Genomic DNA, 25,738 nt, shown 5'->3' on the forward strand with positions numbered 1-25,738 from the left:
ATATACCATAGAGTTTCCTACGAAAATTGTTGTAGGAAACTCTATATACGGAGCTTTGGATTAGTAGTTCCGTACACTCCACCCCAGCTACGTACAACCATGGGAACACCACAAGCAGTGCGTGCTCCCGAAGAAGCTGCCTACCGCGAGCGTCAGCGAAAAAATAAAGTATGGCAAAACACAAACAGAAACCTCAAGCACGCGCAAAAAAAAAAAAAGCGCTCCTAAGGCATGCTCACTACGCGGAACACGTAAAAGCGAAAATGAGGTGAAAGAATGGGCGAAACAAAAGATTTACAATGCAGACTGCTTGCGAAGTTTGACTATCATGGTGTAACACTCGGTGAAACTAATATGGGTGTCGCACGGCGCACTTCTTATCTAGTGTAACACTATTCTTATCGCGATCAAGCTCGAATCCGGGTCGAATTTCTCGGTCGCGATTGGTTTCTTTGCGCAAGCTGCGCGAGGGAGCCAATCGCGGTCGAGAATTTCGACCCGGATCTGGCTTCGTCGCGATCGAAAGTGGTGGTGTGGCACCGGTATAACATAGCATGACATAGCTTCGCTGACCGACCATCTTCACGGTCTGGAAGGAGCGGTGATTTTTTTTTTTTTACTGTTTTGCTCAATGCACTGACGTCGTCGCCATTGCCATCGTCATCAATTCGCGCGCTTGCCAAGCTTTTCAACGTGTTAAAAGTGAAACCATGGCGAAACTATAAACTACTTTGCAGTGCACTTGCGATTATTTGCTGAATGTAGCTACATGTCGCAGATCGCTGAAACGGGAGTGACACAATAGCAGTAACAGGGCACTTCCCAAAGACAGGCCATTCACGCAAGTGTAGTGCGTGACACGGCTTTGTTGTCTCAAGTCACCGCAACTGCAGGTCAGGCGGCAGTAGTGCCATCGGGAAACCTGCTTCGACGAATGTACAAGTGCACCACCGTCTTGGGTGCATGCCTGCGATGGCTATGTTTTGTCGTGGCGCTGTCGTGTGCGCGGCAGTACAAAGGTGTTTGACAAGCTTTTCTACCGACAGCGAACCTTAGCGAAGTTTTCCTAGCTATACTTGAATGTGGCGCGCGAAATACATTTCGTGAAAAGGGACAGAAAAGAAGATAGCGAGGCGCCAATCACTAAATGTATTTTACGAAATCTATCTCGCGTCACGTTCAAGGGCAATGTTCTGACTGGTGGTGTAGAAGTCGCGGGGCGACGTTGCTGGGTGTACGTCGGACACACTTCCTCGCGCCTGCAGCGCTCGTGCTGAGTCAGTCATGCCATGACAGGCGTTCTCGCGCCTTACGGTGCTCTACCTTCAAAATAACATCACTGATTTTCCCGGGGGAGGAGTAGAGGCCGTCGTGAAGTCCGACTTGCTCTCCATGGAGTGGTGTGTTCGCTCGTACCAGGCTTTTCATATGTACACGCCCTTCGTGACTTTTCAAAAGTATCTTTTAATGGTCCCCTTTGAGTTACATAAGCGTCCTTATGCAAAAACGTGCAAAAATTGGTAGGCGGGAGCCGCGGAACTATCAAAACGAAAGCAAAACAGGTACGACCGACCTTTAGACACAGGGTTATAACCTCAAGTACTCTCCTGAGGCCTGCTACCTTCCCTCCTGGAGCATGTACTTGTAAAAATCCAATCTATCTACGCGATGCAAAAAGCACCCCGCAACTCCTACAACACCAGTCAGAACCTTGCCCATTCAAGTTTACCTAGGAATCTTAAGCACCAGCTTGCCCAAGAAGTCCTTTTGCAATATCTTAGCAAAGTGTTGCAGCTAGCTTCGTACTTGTACTATAACAGGGAGGCAGCCTGTACCACTCAGATCGAGTTATTACCACTGTGCGCACATGTACTGCCTACCAAAACCTGCTTGGACATACAGCTTTATTCACTGCAGGAACTGCACGATGTGTACCAGAAAAATGGCTTGTGTGTACTGCTCAGCCTTCAGGTTGTCGACTATGATAAGCCAACAGCTTATACAGGTGCCCTGCTGAACAGTCTGAACAAGTGAGTCTACTATGTGTAATGCTTTCGTGCTGCTTGTGTTGATGCTTTTACAGCTGAACCATGCACAGTAACAGTTAAACGCAGTGAATGTTGGTCAATCGAGAACACTCTCTCTCTCTCTCTGTGTCTGTGTGTGTGTGTGTGTGTGTGCGAACATAAAACCAGATGGACATGAAGGACAGCATGCCACTGCGTCCTTAGGTTCCCTAGTACCCTCTGTGCTACCGCATTCGGAAACGTTAGTTCCCAAGAGACGGCAATATTGAAAGAGGTTTGCCTCCATGACGTCACAGTAATGAACGAAATAGGCTGGTGAATATATGAAAATTGTCCTAGTTGTATAGCACATCACTGTGACATCATGGAGGCAAACCTCTTTCAATATCGCCATCTCTTGGGAAACATATTTTGAAATGCAGTAGCACAGAGGGAACAGGCACAGGCTGGTTCTGTGAGCGAATCTTGTATTGAATTCCTAGGTTGTCACCGGTCGAAAGGAACAGGATGGGAGTGTATAATGCAATGGTTCTTACCTACATGGTTTCAAAACAAGTTGTATGGGGCTATATCTTTGTTTTGTTGTTTTCTAGTATTGCCTTCTGTGTGATAGTGTTATACATGCCCAGCTCTTTAAAGAATCTGTTTTCTCTAGGTATGTCGATTTCCTTGTGGTGAACACACACTATAGTGGAGACTATGGCCCTTGCCGTGCCACACCTGCATCAACCTTTAACCAACCATTGTCCACATGTATACCACAGGTGCCTGTGGTAAGTGGCTGATACTCCTTGCTCATTTTTCTCATCTATACATGTGTCATGCTCTGCTTAACAGCGCACATGTCATAACAGCAGCCAACTGCTGTTATGGGTTAAAGTGCTGTTAAATTTAAATTACTGTGCTATTAAATTTAAACTACTGTCTAAGGTATTTACAGACATGGAGGCAGAATTTCGACCCATCTAGTGTACAAGATTTGCGTTGTTCCAGAACCGTGCACTAGAGTGGATGCACAATGTCACTGGAGGGTCTCCGTACATCTGCTTCTCTGTGGACATGCGGGCTTTTGCCTACCACATGTATGGACCCATGGTTATGGATCAAGTGTGCTACAGTGAGGAACACCTGCATTATGAACAGGTCGGTGAAAAATTCAATAATCTTGCACAGAAAGCCGATATTTATATAGTCATAGCATATTGCACATCACTCATTTGCTTGTTAGTCTTGCATTTATAACAAATTGTCCTGGTCTCTTTGTTTAATGCAGTGAAGTTCAGCAAACCTATTCCGAGGTCTAGTATTTATGTGTTAACTTTAGATATTTGACTGCAACTGTCACTAAAACACACAGATGAATTGAGCAAGAACAATATAAACAAAGGAAGTGCTAACATGTGTATCATTTTCCTTTGTTTCATCTATGTACATTATTAATATTTGTAGGGCACATATCTGCAGATGTAACAGCAAAGTAAGAGTGGCTTACTGTCGAAAAATCAGCTTGCTATGTCCAGCGGCAAGTAAGTCATGCTCTGATAGCTTTCTAATTGGCGCACCATTTGGGCCTAATGTTTTCAGGTTTGCAGCAAAGATGAATGGATATACAAGCAGGACGACTACACTATGACCAGTCTTGGCCAGCTGAGCAACATTCTTCATTCCTTTGAGACACCTTCAAGCCTCATGAACAAGGTAACTGTCACCATACTCACATCTGCATCATGTTTTGGTGTTACTAGCTTTCAACACATCTTCAAGTAACGCTAGAATAGTATTTCTACTTAAAGGGACTGTCTACCGCTTGGAACCTGTCTTTTGTTGTGGTGGGAATGACAAGATTGAGTGTTGTATTGACGGAAACGACCATGCTTGTACCCCATAAACTAAAAAAATATATTTTAAATTTGGCTTTGAAAGTGGTGCAAGAATGACACGTCCCATCCTACGGTGAAACAGTGCACCCAATCCGTGTACTGTCACATGAGCAAAAAGCCGCACAGGGAAAGTTATTTTGCCTGGATACAATATAGTATAGCCTGAAACTATATTTTATGCGCTTATGCTAATTTGTCTTTACATGAGAGAGTAGTTTGTCTTGTCTTCAGCTAGCGCATGTTTAAAAGTGCCTTGTGCAAATGAACGGAGTCATAGTGAACAGAGTGGTGCACTGATGCGTGGCCTCCAAGATTACCATCGCGTCCAGTAATCGGTGTTATCGACAGCAACTGTGCACAGTGTTAAGAAAAGAACACGCAGATCAAAAACTTCTGTTTTAAAATTAGTATTCACTTTTCAGAGAAGCCATTGCATGATTTTACACTTTAAATGGCAGGCTTTTTGTAGTGCTACAGAATAAAAGGTCCTAGAAAAATGATAGCCAGTCCCTTTAATAACAATGTGGTACCCTAAGACACAGCGAATTGTACCCTGTATCAAACACAAGAACTCTGTGAATATTGATGTGGAATATATCGCTCATACTGGACTTAACGTGCATTGCATACATAAAACACAAATTGTACACTCCAACAACAAAGCAAAAAGATTGCCTATTTATGGTAGTATTGGCAACATCCCGCAGTTCCATAAACAGGACAGAAGTTTAACTTAGTTTTGAACAACTGCACACTTAACCCTGTCCTCTTTTCAAGTGCAGGTTCATGCCGTCATGCACATTTGGCTCTTTTCTTTTGCTTGGCCTTTTTTCATGTCATGACAGACCAATACATAACAAATTATTAACAAAAAGCAACAGCTTTAAGGGGCCCTGAACCACCCCTCGGGCTTGCTGAAATAACAGTCTGCAGGTAGCATATGCTGTAAACATCTCAGCTAAGTTTTGCTGTCATACGGGGTGCCTGGAACTTGCAAGCAGATTGCGAAGTCACCTTTCTCTCAAGTGCCCTCTTTCCAACAGAAGGTTGTCTCCTTACTCTCCTAAGGAGGCAAGCTTACACTTTCTTTTGTAATAAATTGGATGTACATATGCGACAACTATTGGTAGCTGTGGTCGGCTGCTTAGTGTAGGTACCACGGATGCCGCGGGGTGCTGTCACAAGTCCACTGGCTAAGTGCACTGTGGCTCGCTGAGGACGACCGCGTTTGGCTTATGTGTAGCGCGTAGTAGGCACCAAAATCGGAAGTTGTGGTGTCTACGTTAACATCCAAAATTAAATTTGAACTGTGTGCCCCGGTAACATTTAGAAGGCAGAGTGCTGTGGGCACACCCCACAGCGTCGTAGCCTTCACAGTGCAGGGCATTGAAGAAGGAACGAGAACAGAGAACACAGTGGAGGCTGTGTTTGATTGCCAACAGCTGTGCTTCTGCTGAAAGCATTGAAGTACTTTTTGTGGTAAAGCATTTCTGAAATAACCTATTTTCACTTCAAATGCCTTTCTCCAGTTCAATAACAAGTGGTTCAGGGCTGCTCTAAGCAATTTCTTTGACTCTGAACTAGTTTACTGCAACAGCAGCAGTCTCTCACTGTGTAGACCGCCATCTTGGTTGCATGCTTGTTCCTCAAATAATAACAATGGGCTACTATGGGGGAATGGCCCAGAAGCCAGCAGTTATATAGAGTGGTTGGGAGTGGGGAGTGGGGGAGGGGCCTTGAAGTTGAAGAATAATGTACCAATTCAGAGCACAAACATAATAAATGAAACATTTGAAATATTATATAAAAAGAAAATGATAAATTGTCTGAGCTACTCTAATGCATAAAACTTCTTAGCTTTTTCATTGTGGTGCTGTCGTTGGCAGTGACCGACATCTATATGCCTTTGATGTTTTCTTCCAGCTGCCTGATCCTTGGTGCATCCACATTTATGAGCATATACAAAGTTTGAGTCATGTCATTGTAATGTACATCTCATTTATGTCATCTACGCTGCCTTCATGACCATGACGATAAAGAACTGCACATTAATACACTGCTGTTTTCTTGCAAACAACTTCTATGCAATGTACACAACAGCCATGTCCTTTTCACTATCACTTGTTGTGGCCTTCAATATGCAGACACCACCACACTGAGAGTCATGCACAAATTATTAAGCTCTATCATTGCACAATAGTGAAGTGTTAGCACATTGCAAGCAACATACCGCTGGTGGACAAAGTTATTTTTCTTCCTCACATGGCAATGGTGAAGCTGAGGATGTGAGGTAGCCTAATGGCAACGCAAAAACATTGTTGACGATAATGGTCATAGTCAGCATAACAGAACTGATGGATGGACAGACAAAGAAACCCAGTTTTGAGCTTTTAATAGCTGTTGCAGTAAAATATGTTACCCTTTAGACTCGTGTAAGGGCCAGACTTTTTTTTCCACAATTTTGACGAGGTGTGGCCCTTACACAGGTGTGGCCCCATCTAGTAGGGCCACACCTCGTCAAAATTGCGGAAAAAAAAGTCTGGCCCTTACACAGGATGATGCAGCTGGTCACTACTGCACACCCCAATATCCCTGGATGTACCATTGCTCAGAGGTCAATGTGCAGCTCTTGCCATCTAGTAGCGGCACACGGAAGTATGCAACGCGTGAGAATTCGCCAATGAGTGTGCGTGGCTTCGGTGCATCGAACGTGATTGCTTCTCCGATGGAACTTTTTTCAAAATTTTGGGCTGCCAAGTAGGGGGTCCGGCCATTACATGTGTCTATATGGTATATGGGGGTTAGACAATCAAAATGCTGTATACATTGAAATCGCCATACCTTCTGTGGTTTGTTGTAAGCGATAACACAGGCTTTCAATATAAACATATGGTCAGCACTGTGTGTATTCCAGCCTGCACCCCATTCCATTCCTATACTAGTGCACAGTGGAGTAACAGCTGCACGGATTTCTTCAAATTGGGTTGAGAGCAGTCCTTTGCCCTATTCTCCAAAATAACATTTTAGCGGAAAATTGTGCCAAGCTTGCACCAAAGAAGCATAAGAGCTGCCTCACTAGTAAAACTGAAACCCCTTATTCTCTATCTCTGTTGGCCCTCTATTTCTCTCTGGTAATTGTTCCAATGTTTTGCTGCTGTGCGACCTTGTTTGTGCAGCTTGCGGCGCCAGTTTTGTATACTTCGTACTACTATAGTAGCATAGCGTGGAGATAGTTCAGGTAGGCTGCCAGAAGAAAAGGCGACTTCGGATAGTGTCCATTTACCCATTATTTAGCGTTGTTGTTGACAGTGCCACTTCAGAGATGCCTTATAATTGCATACTCAGCTTGTGGCTGGAAGAAGAAGGAAGAAAAAGAGAGGAAAGGCAGGGAGGTTAGCAACTGCTGGCTAATAATTAGCTATTAGTGCGGATCGTCCATTTAATTGTGCACAGTCAGAAGAGCAGATCCCTTGGTTGTAATTTAAGCAGCTTTCATGTAACTGGATACCCAGTTATGCAGGAAATAGCTTGCACGTTAGAAGTCAAGAAACCTTGTCAGAGCTAAGGTCGAACAGAAGTCCATGCAAGGTCACATAATTTGTTGCCGATGCACACACACCCCCCTGCACTAGCTCACACACCGCTACTGACTGGGCACCTTGCTTCATTTGCCAGTATGGATGTGCACACCATAAAGAGACGTGGTTCTGTTGCGCTAGATGCGCTACGTTGTGTGTAGACCTCTATTTGCAGACGCAACAGTAGGCCCTCGAAAGTATCAGGTGGAAGAGGAGTGTAAGAGTGCAAACTCTCTGCAAAGGCTACAAGGGTATGCAATGTGAACTGAAGGGGGAGGCTGAAGGCGAAGCAACGGGACAATGAGACACGCACAGCCATGGGAAACGAGCAAGAAGAGAAGCAATGCATGGCTGAATAACAGCGGTACACCAAGGGAACAGCCGCTGAACAGGCCGATGAAACCAAGTGGTGCCTATTGGAAGACCGGCACTCACAGGGCAGAGACATGTGCTTTCAAAAGTGCTTTGTCGAAGACGAATTTGGTGTGGCATGTAAGGTCTGCGACAGTCTCTGGTTCCAATTGTACATCATCAGGATGTTGTGACTCATGCATGTGGTGGTGCTCAAGCGAGCGTTTCCCCGGGAGCATGTTTCCCCGGGAGCATGTTTCCCCGGGAGGATGTTTCCCCGGGAAGATGTGTGTGAATCATTGAGAATGGTTTCTGCCGTAATGTTTTTTTGTTTTTGTTTTCCTTGCTTGAAGCACAGCGCACATGCAAATGCCTTTTGCAATGCAAAATGGTAGAAGCAGTTGTGTACCGTGTTACGTGCACAGGAAAAGGCAGTGTATTAAAAGTTTATGAAGCTAGCCTAGTAATTTTTATACAAAATGTCTCTCTCCCTCTCTTTTTTTTCATTTTGGTACATTTGTAGCAGGAAATGTTGGCTGGGCTTACAGACTAAAAGTCACAAAAGGTTTGACGGCATCTGTACCCGATAACTGCACTATGACAGAGGCAAAACGAAATGTTTGTATGCGACAAACATACAATGACACAACTATACTTGTAAAATATTATACTAACAGTCTAGATACTAACACTAAAAAGCAATACTTTCCTGCATGGCATCAATATTCGAAGAAGAAGCAATAACAGCCACCACAAAAAAAAACAATGCTGGTGGTTTAGAAGAGTAGGCATAGTAAATATGATCATTTGTGAACCATGGCGACATGGTTCACAAATGAGACATGAGACAGTGGCGAAAACTGAGAACTAAGAGAGAGTGAATGTCACCGACATTCACTCTCTCTGTCAAATGAGCAAGTTTCTTCAGCTACAGGATGCTTGTTTTAACCCCTTGGTTGTAGCTCATTATGGGTAAAAAGATCATACTGGTCGACAACAGGTGTTATGTTTAGGTTTTTACAGATAGGCCTGGTGTGTGCATGTACGGAGCATTGACATTGAAATGGAAATGAAAGCCCATTTTAGAGAAAGGTTAGCAACCATTGTCTAATAATTTTTTTATTAGTGTACATATTTCATTCAACCTTGCATGATCGGAAGAGCAGATCCCGTGCTTGTAAATTCAACAACCTTTTTTTTTGTATTTGAACAATTTCTTTTTTATTCCACCACCTTGATATGCATAGAGTCCGCTCTGCTATATTTGTTGACTGATTCACTGAATATTGAGATCATGTGGTGTATAGATGTACGTTCGGCACTGTGCCAAAAGTGCTTATCACTACGCCAAATCTAGCTTTCTTCCTGTGCCAAAATCGCACTGAGATGTCAGGTGGCTGTTCTGCCACTGCAGTGAATCAACCAGCTCCTCTGCTTGCTATATTGTTATAAGTCTGTCTGAATATGAGCTTGTTACGCATAATATACAAATTAAGTTTATCACTGTTTGTGTAGGTGGTTGCTGCTTCACTGAATGTTCCGTCTATTTGTGTGGCTGCTTTCAACTATGACTATGAAGATTCCACAGGACGTTGCCATGGGACTCCTTATGCACGTATGAAGGCGCTAAGGCAGTGGCTAGGTGAGCACTTAACCTGGAAGTGTGACGTAGTCTTAATGCATTGCCTATATTGTACAGAGTTCAATTGCACATCTTTAAGAACAGGTTTGTTAAGACCATGTACATAATTGCACGTTTTCTTCTAGATGAAAGTAAAACTGCAAAGAAAGGCATGGCAAGAATTCCAAAAGGTAAGCTACTCGAAAGACTGCTGTGTTTCAGTACAATTAAGGCTAGTGTGCCAGGGAGTGCAGTTTGTAACAAAGTGAGAGAGTTTGGCTGTTTACAAGTTCTGGGCTAGTCTAAATAGTACTGCTTGATTTATTAGCAATGACATTGTGCCACTGCGGATGTGAAATCGTGATGTGACTAATACCATATTTACTTGCATTATGATCGCACCCCTGAATTTTGTCGTCAAAATTCGATTTTTTTTTTTTCTTTCCCATGTAATGACACATCTCGAACTTGTCGCAGGGATATGTAGTGTGCCAAGTCAAGCTAATGATGTTCGCGCTTACCATCTGTTGAATGCTACGCAAACGATTCTTGAAGACATACCAAGTGGTCTGCATGCACCCAACATTCTTAAGCAGATGGCCCATTTCATTCCTTTTGTCACTTCCTGCACTTCCATGAAAAAAAAAAGCTACAACCAAGCTTGCCTCGGCTTTATTATTTGTAGGCTTCATAATGGTTTTGGTCAACAACAGCATAAAGGGTGCCTTTTGATTCCTCTCGTCTGCACTCGTGGGCACGCAACAAATCGCGAGCGGCAACAATAGTGGCCACGTTTATACTGATATGTTAGAAGTGATACCCTATTCATACGCTGACGCTTGTAACGCAGCTAAGATATTCACCCACCCTTAGTGGAAACGTGCTATATTAGAATAGCAGTGTAGACATATGTCGCAGTTTCCGCAGCATGCCAGCCATGTGTTTCTATGTCACTGGCAACTAAGCGTGCCCATCTATGTTTCTGTCCCCTCAAAGTGGACATGGCTACGTTATTGTCGCATACTTGCCGATATTAACAATATTATTCATTACTGATACGGAAGAAACTGTTTCAATGCACGTAATGTACTCACGAGAAGAAAAATAATCGCGTTTGGCTTGCTCCGCCAGCCACCATTTTTGTTTTGATGTCCCGCACTGACAGCGGCAGCCGCCTGCTTGTCATGCCGCAGCAAATGCAGGATGAAAAAAGAAAATGTTTTTTTTTTTCGTGGGAAATTTAACCTGCCCAATGATTGCACCCCTGAATTTGCGTCAATTTTTTTTTTACAAAAAAATTGCAATCATTATGCCAGTAAATACGGTAATATGTCTTGTCTTTTTCAAGGCGACATATGCTCTATGTATGTGCTTTGAAAAAGCATTGAGGGTCGTGGAGCATGGTCGTGCAATTATTTTTTACACTGCTGCAAGCTGTTGTCACTGTATGTTGTCCTTGTCGTGCTACTATAATCCATCTCGTGGTGAGGCAGTGCTTTCAACCATGTACTCTCAGTATGTTTCTGTATTGTCAGCACCACTGTCAATTGCTACAGCAGTAAAAGGGCAAAGTATGTCCATGTTGCTCCGCATCTGATGCTATGCTTGCAAGGTGAAATCTTGTGCTTTGGCAATACCTTAAATTATTTGGAAAATTGTGTTCAAGCTTCTATAGTTTCATCGAGGTCTTCTGTAAACCACTGAAGCTTCAAAGTTGGCCTGTGATCAAGTAACCAACAAAGCTTTTTAATGAGAAAATATGTTCTGTGAATATACATAAGATGGAAAAATATTATGAAAGGGGAAATTTTGAAGGACTTGCTTGTTTTTTGTTTGTTGGTTTTTGATGATGGTGGTGTCTTTTTATTCTTGTAGTAGCTTCGAGCTGCCTTGGATTGATGAACATTTTCCCTTACCGGGAACTTTTTCAGGATGTCAATTTGTTCTTCTGCTGTTACCTTGTGAAGCTTTTGCAATTAGTCATTGTAAACAATGCGCACTTTGTTCATTTCTCAAAGGTTTTGCAGAGTCTTCCGAGACAGAAGGCAACACAACAACAAGCAGCAGCCTTGAAGACTACCCTTCTGGTAAGTAAACAGTAGTGCCTCATTTATGAATGGCTCTGGGTTACCCTGTGCATGTCTGTATAGAATACTCATTCTACCGATGCTGCCTTGGTACTGAAGGAGCAGCCTGGCAGAGGATGTGTGCTCTTCTAAAATTCCAAGCAAAAGATGGTACAGTCCCAGAAACTCGAGAAGTTACATTTATATGAGCTATGGAAATTGGCTGTGTCCATCCTGAGGACTTTCTTGAAGGTTGCAGGAATTCCTTGTAGCTTAGGGAGTCGAGGGGCTGACCCACCAAAATCATCTGTACATCTTAAGGTGAATTAAACATTATTATTATTATTATTATTATTATTATTATTATTATTATTATTATTATTATTATTATTAAGTTACAGCAAATTTAACTGCTGTTTGGAGTAGTTGATGTAATGGGAACTGAGTAAATGAAGTCTGCATTTTTTTATTGTGGAGCTCAAAGTGCAGTGGGGCAATGCATCCTGGAATATTGCAGTTACATAAGCTGTTGTGAAAGTGATAACAGTGATTCATAGGAGTTGCACCTCATTACTGGAACAAATTGCTTTTAAGATGATTTGAAATAGCATTGCAATTTTCTTTACAAAGTATTACGGATTATAAGGACAGTGTCTTTCTTGTTGGGAGTAGATTATGCCATCAGAAATTGTTACAATTGGCAATCATCAAAAGTAAACCTATGAAGTACCTGCATTGTAAACATGGAACACGAGAACTTGAAATTTTTGTTTATGAACTTCACTGGTATTTAATTACGAGGGCAAATGAGAAAGTCTTTGCCCCTATTTTTTTTTAGCCAAATTATGGCTATAAATGTGAAGTCAACAAATTCATTCCCAGCAGTGGACATTTCTTGGCATGGCCCGATCTTATCTGCTAGTAGCTATGCGGCATGACGCTGCTGTCAGTTGTTGAAGGTGGTGGGTCAGTCGCATGCTTGTGTCAGTCGCAGAAGGACTGCTTAAGAAGGCACAGGAAAGCACTTTGGAGCAGGTGCATGGTACAACCACTGACATAAACAAAAGAAAGGTTGCTGGCATCCCCTACATACATAGGTCCTCCCACAGATGAAAAAAGATTGCTGGAAGGAGCGGCATCAATGTCGTATTTTCGGCACCTAATAAACTGGTCAGCCTGTCTAGAAACACAAGGCCAGAAAGAATCACACGTACCACATGCGAAAAGGAATATAAAAACAAATTTATTGATTGCGTCGCGGGTGTGGTATGCTGGATTCCTCTTGGGTGTAGACGATCCTACATTGGCCAAACACGTAGATGCATAAATGATGGTCTACAAGAACACAGTAACAAAGTAAACGTGGCTGCCAATGGCTTTCTTGCCATACATTGCCAGAGATGCAAATGCAAACCCAGATTTAAAGAAACGCTCATCATGAGTAGAAGCAGATGTGAGATGATGTGCTTGATAGTAGAAGCTAGACAAATATCAACATTTGGTGACACATGCATCAGTAAGCCTTCCATTTCATATCCACAAAAGAGCTCGATTATCTTTGTTCGCATTGAATGTGTACATGTCTGTCAATCTATGTGGCAAAAAAAGTGCTTGCGTTAGTTCCCTGTTTTTTGTTCATGTTTACTAAGATTTTACACATGTTGTATATGACATTTTGAGGGTGTATATATAGCAATGAGAACTGGAGGTAAATCTATTGTTGAAAGTTAGCGCTGTGTGTGTCAGATGTGCCTTTCTGTTGTCCTTGTCATTCAGCTTGTTCTACAACAAAATAAGATATGCCGTGCCAACAAGTCCCTATAGCTATCCTCATCTACTACAGGGGCATCTCAAATTTAGTGCTGCGATGGGACAAATATCTGAACCGGTGTGGGGACTATGTGAGAAAATAGCATAAGGTACATAGAATAGTACATATGTATTACCGGTATGTACCTTAGTTTGGCTAATAAAAATAGGTGCAGAGACTTTCTGATTCGCCCTTGTATTTCGCGCAGTAGAGGTGGTAAACCAAAGAGTGAGTCACAGATTATTTTTGTTCCTAATAGAAATTCAAGTTTCACTAAGCTTAAAATTTTAGAGGGATCAGAAAGTCACACTACGAATCGTCATGGCTGTTTTCAATTTTGCAGAGCGACCATTGGTGTGCGTGATATCCAAGAATGTTGAGCACGAAGCTGCTGTTCCCCAGGGATACTGCACACATCTAGTCTTCTCTGGTGCACTTTTTAACCAAGCTACACAGACCATTGTTGTTCCAAGTGCGTGATCACTACAAGCATTTTCTTCTATATGATGTCTGAACTTCATGTTGAACTAAAATCTCAATTAACATGGCTGCTGAAACCTGTTCAATTCATCACCTTTACTGAACAGTGAACAGCATTGTCTTTTGAATATTATGAACAAGTGCTTAAGTCTAGCACACACGTGTGTGAACAGCACACGTGTGTGACGCACATGTGTGCATCAGTGCCTACTTTCATGGCTCAGTCGTTGGTATGACATGGAAAGTGCTGGCTTGAGAGGCTAAACATAGCCATGCCTTCTGATAACCCTGGCTTGTAAGTCGTGAGATTTGGCTCTTTGAGCTGCTTCGACTGCCAACTTATCACATATTTTGTCCCCTTTTCTCTACCATCCCAACAACTTTGTTGTGATGTCCCACATGCATCATAGCCACCGCCTTTTTATTTGTCAGAAAATGTCTAGCTCCCACCTGCCCACACTTGCACTGATGATTATTTCCTACTGCAGAGCTTGAGTAGGTTCAGTATGTGAGGGTTTAGACAGCTTTGATGGCTGTCTTCCCCAAGAAAAAGAAGTTGAGCATTGGGATTTACTCCTGTGTACTACATAGAAGTAGTGCATAATACAGGTAAAAAGTTCCATCCTGAGGGGCCTCACCTCCCACCTAGAAACAATCGTGAACCATGCCACCCAATTCATCGCATCAGGCTACTCAAAGCAATCTAACAACACACTGCTAAAAGGCATACTCAACCTACATCCTGAAAGCTACCCTGTTTTGTATAGCAACTTTGTAATTAGCTTTACCCATACTAGAGCTTTCCCACTGTTGTTAATAACTGACTGCTTTTTTCTGTTTTTCTTGTTTGCGTTCTTTGTTTGCAAAGGAAACATGCACTCGAGCTTGCACTGGTGTAATGCCCTTTGGACTTTCATTACCACCATTACCATTATTCTTAGCTGACACCATTCTATGCCTGCAAATTCCCTAATTTTATCACGCCACCTAGTGAGCAGTTCTTGATTGCAATTTCCTTCCCTTGGCTTTCATTCTGAAACTCCAATAAACCATCGGTTATGTGACCGATGCATCACATGGCCTGCCCAAATTAATTTTTTCCTCTTAATTTCAACTATAATATCACCTACACTTGTTTACTCTCTAATCTGCACCGCTGCTTTCTGAATGTTACATGTCATTTTTCGTTCTGTCACTCCATCGGCCCTTAGGAATGAACAAATGAAATGAAACAATTTACTTCAACAATATGCTAAGAATAGGCAGGAATCAGTAAATTATTTTCTGTAGGACCCTCGTTCTTTGTCGGGAATCTTTAATGCAAGCATGGCATGCCTCATAATCAAATCATTGTTTTGCCACGTAAAACCCTGGAATTTCTTTCTTTTTTCTTTCTTTATTTTTTTGATGCAAGCATGTTTTCTGCTCCTAGGAGGAACTTGGCGCTGGAGGCAGTTACGCCGTGACATGGCACTCTTTCTTGGTTTTGATGATAACAGCCTCATTAGACACCTGATCAAGTATGGCTCCAAAGCAGGCCTGGCCTTTGGCACACTGGCAGCCCAAGTGCTGAGAGAGCAGGGTTTCAATGGACTTGCTTTGCTGAATGTGAACAGAACCTCTCGGAGCATTGCCAAATTGTCAGACGCCCTCGCTGTAAGTGTAGTTCTTGGATTGTATAAATTTCGATTATGTGATTCAGTGTTTTGGCTGAAGATGCTGCTCATGTATGCAACCTAATCAGTAGTTAATTACACAATTGCACTATGCCCTTGAAATATCTTGAAATACCGGTTAAGTCAATATTTTCCTGGCTTAGTGTCAACTCTATGTATCTGTTATCTCGAAATGCTTTTGCTTTGTGCTTCGGGTATTCCAAAATCTCGACTGTGAAAATGTCGGAAAAAAGACGCTACCCAAAAACTTCCATACTTTGTGCGCTGCTGTGACAGGATGGTGAGTTTGTAGCAAATTCATTTGATTCTACGCCACTCTTATTATCTGCCTGTCAAAGCCAACTGCAATCTCACTAATTATTAATAGACAGTTGTAGTTGAATGGCACTTATGTTCCACTCTGCTCAGATTTCATGCACTGAAATACTGCAGGGAACGGTGCATATTTCACATTTGGTAAGCACATCTTGCCCGAGACGCAAGTGAAATGCTATAGCTAGGCTGCAAAATGACCAAGAAGCCAAGCAGATGTGCTCTTGCACACAAACGCACTAGCATTCTTGCTAATCGCTTTTCTCGAAATTGCGGTGTCATTATGACACAACAACCCATGTGACGCCAGAAACCCAATGACCCATGAGAAGTCTTGTGCGCTTGCACTTAACAAAAGTTTCAAACAGGGTGCGTGTGTGTTCACACGTGTATCTGCTATGATCTGTGTGCCTTTCGGAGCTAGTTTCAATTTTTTTGCAAGGGTTGGGTGCCAAGTCACACAGTATCTCGCAAAAGTGATCTACCGAACTGGTATATTGACCTCTTGCGGGAAATTTAGCGGCTACTGGTGCCTATATTGAATGGCTCTATGTGGTCTGTGCGCGGCCAGGGCCTTATATTTCCATGAATTCGCTTACCTTGAAAAGTTTCCCAGCTTTTACAACTTCGAGTAAGCAGGGTTTTGCTGTTGCTACATGAGATTATCTTCTTTTCTCTCTTTTAGTGTATATATTTAGTATGTACTGCACATAAATGATAGTACTATGTTCACATGTGTATTGTAGCAAAGGCATGACCAAATTAGGAGGAAGTTGAAGTCCCATCCTATTCACCCTACTCGAATACACATGAAATGTAAAGAAGCTCTCTTTTTACAGCCACTGAAACAACTGATAAAAATAAGAAAACTTTCAAGAAAATTGAAGCTTTACTTTTGTAATGCTCAAACAGTAACAAATACAAACTTGTTTAAAAACCAACTGATAATGCATTTAAGGCAAAGAAACCTGTGTGAATTGTACTTTACGTGAAACACCTCATTTACGTAAGTTTCTGGGGAGCTTGATTCACAAAAAAAGGTGTTTTCTGGAGCCATGTAGTGTTACTAGTATATATATTTTTTCTGCTTCAGGCACGCGTAACAGATGAGACTGCTATTCTGAAACTTTGCAACTTTGCATGTTTGTAGAATGAAATTAATGAGGGAAGTGAATTATCTTTTCCAAAGGGCTACTGTGCATTATTTATAAGTGCTCACTCTTTCTTCAGGTGATTCATGAGTTATTTGGTAATGACCTGCAAGTTGTGGTTAGCCTGGACATTGTTGATGTTGCTGCACCTCCAACTCTGATGGCAGTTCGCCTTCGTGACATCTTCAGGTAATCTTGTGCCAGGTTACATATAATGCTTCGATTGTCTAATATGTTCATGTCATGCAGGTTCAGCCATTTGGTAGTATTCCAGACCCACTACAGGCAGTCACTTGGGTATTGTGAAGTGGCATTGACATCCACATTTGATATACCAAACCATTCTCCAACAGTTCCTGTGGTAAGGCAGAAATTTCTTCATAATTAATAATCATCTACCTACATGTGTGGCATATGTTAGCCAAACATTTCCAAGAATGCTGGCTTGCTGAAGTGCGTTAGACATTATGTCAAAGCACTGACAGCAGTTTTATGTCATTTCTAAATGTGGCCTAATTTTTAGATGATATTCTTCCAGTTCCTTTTTTTTTACCCATTCCTTCGTTCCTTTTATTGACTCATAAGGATTATTTTGTTACCTTGTGAAACTGTTCTCAATTTTTTTCTCCTTGCAAATGTAGTTAAAATTGTGTCAAGCTGCCCACCAATTCCTGGGCTGTATATATGTTAACCTTTTAATGACGGGACATATAAATACACAGAAAAAAAAGTTGTTTTTTTCTATCTAAATGTGAAAAACACTGGAAATAAGCATAATCAATGAAAAGAACAAATATTTTACGGAAACTTTTTCAGCAATAGTGGGACAACAACAGGAAGGAAATTGAAAGTGGGCTTCACCCCAAGCCACATATGACTTCGAAATTTGTAAATACAGCTCTCATCATATGGGAACCATAGGGGCACATTTCATTTGCTTTACACCTTGTGTGTGACACGGCTGCGGCCAGAGATTATGCGTCTCTCTCTGTTCCGACTGTGCTTTCAAGAAGAAGCGAGTTGTGTGCCAAGCTTCTTCTTCCTCATCCTGTGTTTCTGCGTTAAACCAATAAATTATGCTTGCTTGCTGTCATTCAGTGCTGGCCAAGGACATCAAATTAGTAGCTTCACACTAAATGCCAGAACTGAGCAAGGAAAAAAGATTTCTGGTATGTTGCTGGTAGGCAACATTAGTCAATAAAGGGTTAATATAATGCAAGATTTTTATTTTATAGAATTACTAAGTGGCATTACGTGTGGAAGCATACTTTGATTTAATGCAAGGTTTCCCCTTGTTCTCCTTTTTTTGAATTGCAACAAGCTCAGCCACTTAGTAACTAAGCTTTGTGGGAAAGGTACTGTGCTCTAGTTGTCTAATACAAAGGACTGAGACACAGTTCATTACCATTCTGTTGTATATACACAAACATTAAACCTAGACTAGCTTACTAAGAGTGTCTACTAGCAGAGAAAACTAACTCAAAGCTCGGCTCTCTTCATTGTTGTTTTTCACAAAATTATAACTCAGAAGATTTTGTAGCCTTTTCACAGATCTTGGCCCTTGTCATATGTGCGTGTGTTTGGCATCACAGGTAGCTATCATCGGAATTAAAGATAGCACTGCTGCTTGCTTTATATTTGTGCTCTCAGTAAAAGCTATCCAACTGCTAATGAAGTAGCATTATCTGCCTATCTAACTTGAATGTTTTACTCAGGTGTGTCGTTTTATAAACAAATTAGAAGATGAATGAATGTGGGCTGCAGTCTCACATTTAAGGGTCTGAGATGGTCCTTGCTTTTCTGGTGTAGGACACTGCTCTGCGCTGGCTTGGACAAATGGGTACTGGCAAGCAGGCATGCTTCTCTGTGAACTTGGCCATTATTCAGTTCTCAGCCACAGGCAACTCGTATCTTTGCCAACAGAGGAACATTCTTAATTATGCCGAGGTAAGTATTTTGCTTGCGTGTTTTTGTCCTGCACTTGGTGCTTGACTATGCCTTACACTGCTTGGCTGTACCAGCAGCCATGACCACTTAATCAGCCATGGCAATGTGAGGTTGTTTCTGTAGATCAGTTTGAGGGAATCATACGCAAAGGAGAAGTGGAACTGGAATTATAAGGAGCATGCAAGCACATAATGCATTGACTGGCTGCTCCTCATTTACTGCACAGTTATTTCCAACTCATTGAAAGTCTCTCCTGCATTGGGGTGCCAATAATTGTCAGTAATTCATGGAACCTATAACTTTCATAGTGTAACAGTGCTTGTGATCTTTCCAATGTGTTGTAAATCATTTACTGTCTTGTTTATTTAGATTGTCATAATGTGAATGTAGATGCTGCATTAAGATGAAAGGGTTTCGGTGTTCCAAAATATACAAGTTTCAAAGATGGACTGGACTCACCTACATTAACACTCATTAGCTGCCATGCGACAAATTGTTACTGATGCAAGAATGCCTGTGTAAAGTGCATTGGGTGCACATTAAGGAACAGCTGGCGGTCAAAATCAATCCGAAGTTAATCCACTGCAGTGTACCTCATAATCAGATCATAGTTATGGCACAGAAAGCTGTGAAATTTAATTTAAATTAAAGAAATCATAGTGTCAGTTACTCACCTAGCAGCCTTTAGTCGGTAACGAAATCACAGCTTCTTTTGCAAGAATGTGAGTGCCGAAAGAAGATGCGTTCTATTGTAACTTGTCTTGCAGGCTTGTGACACCAAAAACTGGGTTGAGGTGCGCCAACCTCGCGGTGCACTGTGCACTCTTCGGCAAAAGGGCAAGCTCTGGCAGGCATACGAAACTGAAGATCAACTCTCTGCTAAGGTCAGAGCCTCTTGTTCTGTGTTCACTCTATGGAACACAAAAATGTTCACCTGCCAGCCATGCCATAGAACTTGAAACTACTATACAGCAAAAGTGTTGCAGCAGAGAGACTGCAACTAAGGCTTACTCAATTTAAGCATGCATCCTGGGAACGGCAGTGACTGCTTTATGAGTAGATCAATGAACTGTAGTCACTGTAAGTGGTTGCCATTGGCTTATGAATATTGCATTTTATTGGCCTGTAGTGCCTACATCTGAGCAGGCACTTTTGAACATCTAGGCATGAAGTCTGCCTATTTCGAGCTGTTCTTTAACTTTTATATTTACTCCTGATACACCAACGTATTTATTGTGCTTAGCTGTGGTTCGTGAATTGTAAGAAGGACACCATCCTCTAGGGACTCTATTTCATGTCTGAAAACACCACGTGGCGAACAGCTATGACATATGGTAAAGCTGAAGTCTTGTTTGATGCTGAAACGGTCTATTGCTAATATTCAGCTTCAGTCAAAGCACATTTGAAGTAGATTAAAGTTTAAAAAAAAAATATTTTGACCCATATAACTCACTGCCCCCCCCCCCCCCATTTTTTATTTTTCACAGGTTAGCAAAGCCTTCGATCGCAACACAGGAGCATGTATTGCATTGTTTAATGTGGACTATGAAAACTACAACAGTGCATGCTTCCAGAAGTTCGGCCGAATGACTTCAGTTGTGCAGAGTAAGTCTGTCAAAAACTTTTGTACAGACGCCTGCATTTTTGTTATCCCAACTTCAAAAGAAGTTCATATTACTGATTTACTGTTACTGATTACTGATTATTACTGATTACTGTTCATATTACTGATTTTCTATCACTCAAATATTGTTGCAAAGTAGGGTTTTTTGGTACTTATCACTCAATCAAAGATCCAGTATCATTATTTTTGTTGTTCATATGGACTTTCAGTTAACAGCCAACAAAACCAGTTCACTTCAAAGCTTTGTTTCTGTGATTGCAAGCTGTGCCTACAAAAACAGGCTGTTTTCTTTGTCTTTCGTTTTCTTTTCTTTGTCATCGTAATCTATCTGCAGTCACATTCACAATTTCCTGCTGCCATCAGACTTCCCCTATTAGATACAGGTATCAGTCAGATTTCTGCATCACAGAATTTATTTTTGAATTGTCATTACTTAACATTCAGTACAGATTGATTAAATTTGAAATGTGCATGTTATCACATGCCCATGTCTGCCCCCTTATAGCATTTCATATCTACGCATAAAACTCCTAGGTAGTTTTGTTAATTTGTGTGCTCTACATCACCTTTGTTACATTTTTGTGCCCTTTACTAGCTGTAGTGGTTAATTATTTTTCTTTGCCCTGGACCGTGCAATAAGCACGGGACCGTTTGCCCTGGACCGTGTAATAAGCAACATGTCGCCAAGGCTATAGATTGCAGTACCAATGTAGTGTATTCCATTCCCACCTCTTGTGGCTGCACTTACATAAGGCAAACAGGACGCTGTATCAATGACCGTTTGCGTAAGCATGCGCACTGTGTCAAGATTAAGACTGGCAGTAATCTGGCTGTTCATTGTGCGAAGTGTGGCTGTTCTCCACTCCTTGACGACACACGTGTGTTGAAAAGGTACAGCTATCAGATGGCCAGAGAAATCTTTGAGGCATTTTCAATGTGTCAGTTAGTAACGACCTGTGTTAGTTCCCCTTCCATAGCACTTTGTGATAAAGAACTGAAATTCCTTAGAAGTTAAGCAGTTTGGCCTGTGTCCACCATGTTATGGTTACTTTTATATTGTTTAATGTTATTGATGCATGCGCAGCAGGAGTTGACCGACGATGACTCGCCTTCCCTTCCCCTTCTTCTTTCACTCTCTTTATGCCTGTTGCAAATTGTATATATTTTCGCAGGCTCCAATAAAGGTGTTGTTGGCAGTCAGCACTCGTCCTGTGTCCTCCCTTGTCCGTGTTTTTTGGCGCTGTTTTAAATATGAATAATTTTTCTTTGCTTACTGCTTATTCAAATTGTAAATGCAAGTGCAGAAGCATTCTGGCAGGGTGTTTCTTTTTTTTTTTTCTTTGAGATGTGCTGTGCACCGAGATTTTCTCTGCTTTCAGATTACCTGAGCTACCAGCACCAGAGACCACGGCCATTGAAACGTAGCGGACTAGTGAAGCTACCATTCAATAGAACACGTATGTATATAAACTGTTCCTTCCAGTATGCAAAACAAAGGCAGGATGCATTCTTACATTTCGTTTCACTTTGTAGAGTCATTAAAGAACAGCCATCCGGAATTAATAAGTAAGATTTTCTTTTTTCTCTGTCAACATATTGTACCAAAAGCCTTTGGACACTTTTGCACTTTATAGCTATATTATTTGTAACTGAGATGGCTTGCAGAGAATAAGTTTATTCATGATGCTCGGTCCTTTTTTCTCCAGAAAAAGCCGTTGTACCTGGCCCAAGACTACCTCGGGGCAACCTCATGTCTTTGCGTAAGTCTAAATACAGTATCAGGCATCACTGAACATGCTATTCGTGCACAAAGCAGACAGTATGCAACAGCATCAGTAATTTCACTCCATCTTACAGCACCATCAGATCATGACCGCATTCCGTTGCCTGCTGCACTTCCTAAACAAATTTTGTCACACTTGCCAGACAATGACAAGTGGTTACATGGAACTTGATGTCTGAAATGGGGGTGATTTGGAAGCAATGTCGCTTGTGGATTCTTTTTTAATTTTCTACTGTGTCGTGCGACACAGTACTGACTTTGCCCATTAAGCATTTTTAAGGCAACAAATGGGAGCACATGACATGGCAGTTATTCTAATAATCCAGTAATCTAGAAGATATGCTGTGACACCCTAGGGGGTGTCGCAGCTATAGCTTTTATCAATTTTGCTGGCTTTTTCACACACGCACACTAATATAACAGAGACATGCAAGTGTATCTGTGTACCACAAACAACTGAAACGGGTGTTCTGCAATGTGCTGTAAAAGCATAGCAGTACTAGTATTGACATGGTAGCCATAAACTGAATCATTATTTAAAAAAGTGTTTTAATACTGCTTACCTAAGCACAACACTAAAAATACTATAGGCTTGTTCAGATGACTGCTAGCAACATGCAGTTTGTTTCATTGGTATACAATGCTTTGCTTTCTTTAAAATATGAAATTATTTAGCTAGGAAATTCTCCATACTTTGTTTCAGTGTGTGTTTACTATTATCTGCTTCATTGCAGCCACACATCTTCTATGTTAAATTATGAAATTTTTTCAGGTGTGCCCACCTCAAGTCGTCCACTGCTTTGTGTTCTTAGTGAAGAGTGGGCAAATATCGCTGATGTTCCAGAACATTACTGCTCACATTTTGTTATTGATGTGGCACACCTGAATTTCAAAACTGGCTTGAGTAAGTCACAAGGATTTTTTAAGCTTCCTTTGTTTTTTGTTTGTGAACACATATTTAGTGCAAAGCTAATTAAAGAATGTTTAGCTTGCAACTTGTTTGGCTGTGCAGTGTATGCTTTACACTCGATAGCTTATGCTGCTGCTTGATACCTGACTATACATAGTGTGCAAATAAACAATGTGCTTCACATTGCTAATAGCAGTGATCAGCAATGCGCTTAAAATTTGCACATATATAAATTTTCTCAGGAATAAATGGCTCCCCTGCTTATTATAATAGTGAGCTCTGTTCATTATTCTTTACTTCATTGAATGGGAGAGGCCTTAGTCCTGCAATGGCATAAAACAGGCTGATGATGATACAGTATCACTACACGCGTGTGGTATCCTTCGCATAACAATATTGTTTCAGAAGAACATTTGTATTTGGCCAATGGTGCTGTGTATGGATTTAGCATGTAAAAAGTCCACTCTTGGCTGGCAAGGTCAATTCTCAATAAATTAATGGTGACAGTTAAAAATGTCATTACATCTAGCTAACTTTAATATTCATGTTGGCTGCTGTGTCAGCAATGGATTTTGAGATCACTTTATTTAAACAATGTAATATGGTTAAAATTTTTTGGCTTCGGAGGGAGCAGAGCAAAACTGTAAAAAAAAATAGCACGTTCATAGGGCTTGATTGTCAATGTGCTTGCATGTAGTATTCAAGCTGCAGTGTGTGTCGATAAACAACAGTACAAGAGGCCTTGGCTGACTTGGTTGCAGGTTCGTCTCTTATATCCTTACTGTGCTTGCACAAAAACTGTTTTCCATAAAACCCAGCAAGCGATGAGCATTCCTTCACTCCTGTACAGTGCTCAGCGATCAAAACACATACTATAATTGGAGTATAGTACATGGAACAGAGAATGAAAGTGAGAGTTTTTATGATGCATTATGACTGCATTTGATCCCTTAGCAATCACCCAGTCTGGTCCAGTTATTGCATTTCAAACACTGAGCATTGTACATAGCTTGAATTTTCTGCTGTATATTTGTTTGCAAATAGCTAAACAATGTCCTTGACCATATTTTATGGAACTATGGTCAGTGCAAAGTTCATTTAATTCAAACAAAGCCCTGCAGTGCCCAGGAGTTCATATAGATGCAATTCTATTAACTATACATCTTTTCCTGCAGTGATTTTGCTTGAGTTTAAAATACCCCAGCTAACTAGCATTTTTAACCACCAGTGCTAGTGTGTGATATTTTTTTTTTCTTTTTGCTTGCAGCCAAAGACCCTATAACATTACTCAAAGAAAAATTTGGCAAAAGACGTCAATATTTGGTGAAAGTGTCTAAAATACCACTGCGGAATGTCACACAGTATGCTCAGGAGCTGTCGGCATCCATATCAAAGCTGCAGTTGAACGGCATTGCAGTGCTAAATCAACACATAGCCTCACCTCTTTTGTCCTTATTTAATGAAAGGCTCCAGGTGAGTAGATATTTGGTACTGGCGTTAAAGTCTGGCTATTCGTTTAAACTGAAAGGAAGAAACTGGAATGTTAATTACATTATTCCATAGTGCTGAATTTGCATCATGGGGTATTGGCCTCGAGCTCCACCACTGGAAAAGCTGGCGTCACCGTCGGCGTGACGTGCTATTAAGGATCACGTGGGCGTAGCGGCCGCGTCGTCTGCTTCGGGAGCGCCGAAGCGAGCTGAAAACGAGTTTAAATTCCCTCGTACGATGCGGTCCTTATTTAGTGGCGAGATTTTCCCGCTTCGAGTGTCTCCTTTACAACACTTGAAAGCACTGCAATAGGTAGTGGCGGCCTTTGAAGGCGCGCAACATGGTAGGCTACTGCTCGGTGCCGCAGTGCCGGACGTACGCAACGGAGTCCGGTGTCATGCCTTATTCACACGTAGCCGCAGGACAAGAAGCTGCGTGAAGCTTGGCTCGCGAAATATAAAACCGGCAAACAGTCATCGGCTACAACTCGGGTATGCAGCAAACACAGACGCGAGGAAGATTTCTGCTACGGCGCCGGGTCTGCGATGTTCGGAAAACGCGCACTGAGACGCTCGCCCGAGTCCGCTGCCCCACTAATGTCATGACGGTTTGATCTATGTACTTGTTGATGCTATATAGCATCAACAAGTTCTATAGTATCTATAGATACTGGCAAGTTCTCTGGAGTGGTAAGGGAGTGGTAATAAGCACATTAAAAAAAAGCATGGCATATGGTCATGTTTGTGTTATGAATGAATGCACTGGATTACAGAGAAGAAGCAGCGGGAAATCGCACGCTGAGAACACCGATAAGCATACAGTGCGACGCAACTCGAGAAATAATATTGAAACGTCCAAGAATTTAGAAGAAAATAAGGTTGAATCGTTGCGACGGCACATCACAGTCCCCGTAGGCGTCGAAGTCTCTACAATGAAATTATTTTTGAACAGCTCTGATAGCTACCACGCAACAATGGTTGCTTGTAGACTGTCAAATGCTCGTATTCTGCGGCCTAAAGCTCATGGCACGG

The 25,738-nt window shown here is 41.7% G+C and overlaps 1 protein-coding gene across 1 annotated transcript in view; it reads left to right on the forward strand.

The window, feature by feature from the left end:
- Nucleotides 1–25,738, forward strand: part of LOC135915285 (uncharacterized) — a 297,520-nt gene that overhangs the window by 34,036 nt on the left and 237,746 nt on the right. The window contains exons 18-36 of the mRNA XM_070539179.1: nucleotides 1,918–2,030; nucleotides 2,683–2,800; nucleotides 3,021–3,170; nucleotides 3,612–3,725; nucleotides 9,352–9,478; nucleotides 9,604–9,648; nucleotides 11,476–11,544; nucleotides 13,677–13,805; nucleotides 15,246–15,469; nucleotides 17,032–17,141; nucleotides 17,202–17,313; nucleotides 18,762–18,899; nucleotides 19,667–19,783; nucleotides 20,387–20,504; nucleotides 21,903–21,980; nucleotides 22,057–22,089; nucleotides 22,230–22,283; nucleotides 23,079–23,210; nucleotides 24,484–24,689. Of these exons, the coding sequence (XP_070395280.1) occupies nucleotides 1,918–2,030; nucleotides 2,683–2,800; nucleotides 3,021–3,170; nucleotides 3,612–3,725; nucleotides 9,352–9,478; nucleotides 9,604–9,648; nucleotides 11,476–11,544; nucleotides 13,677–13,805; nucleotides 15,246–15,469; nucleotides 17,032–17,141; nucleotides 17,202–17,313; nucleotides 18,762–18,899; nucleotides 19,667–19,783; nucleotides 20,387–20,504; nucleotides 21,903–21,980; nucleotides 22,057–22,089; nucleotides 22,230–22,283; nucleotides 23,079–23,210; nucleotides 24,484–24,689 (2,187 nt within the window). The remainder of the gene's footprint in view (nucleotides 1–1,917; nucleotides 2,031–2,682; nucleotides 2,801–3,020; nucleotides 3,171–3,611; nucleotides 3,726–9,351; nucleotides 9,479–9,603; nucleotides 9,649–11,475; nucleotides 11,545–13,676; nucleotides 13,806–15,245; nucleotides 15,470–17,031; nucleotides 17,142–17,201; nucleotides 17,314–18,761; nucleotides 18,900–19,666; nucleotides 19,784–20,386; nucleotides 20,505–21,902; nucleotides 21,981–22,056; nucleotides 22,090–22,229; nucleotides 22,284–23,078; nucleotides 23,211–24,483; nucleotides 24,690–25,738) is intronic.

The sequence above is a fragment of the Dermacentor albipictus genome, chromosome 5, assembly GCF_038994185.2.
Source record: "Dermacentor albipictus isolate Rhodes 1998 colony chromosome 5, USDA_Dalb.pri_finalv2, whole genome shotgun sequence".
Taxonomy (NCBI): Eukaryota; Metazoa; Arthropoda; class Arachnida; order Ixodida; family Ixodidae; genus Dermacentor; species Dermacentor albipictus.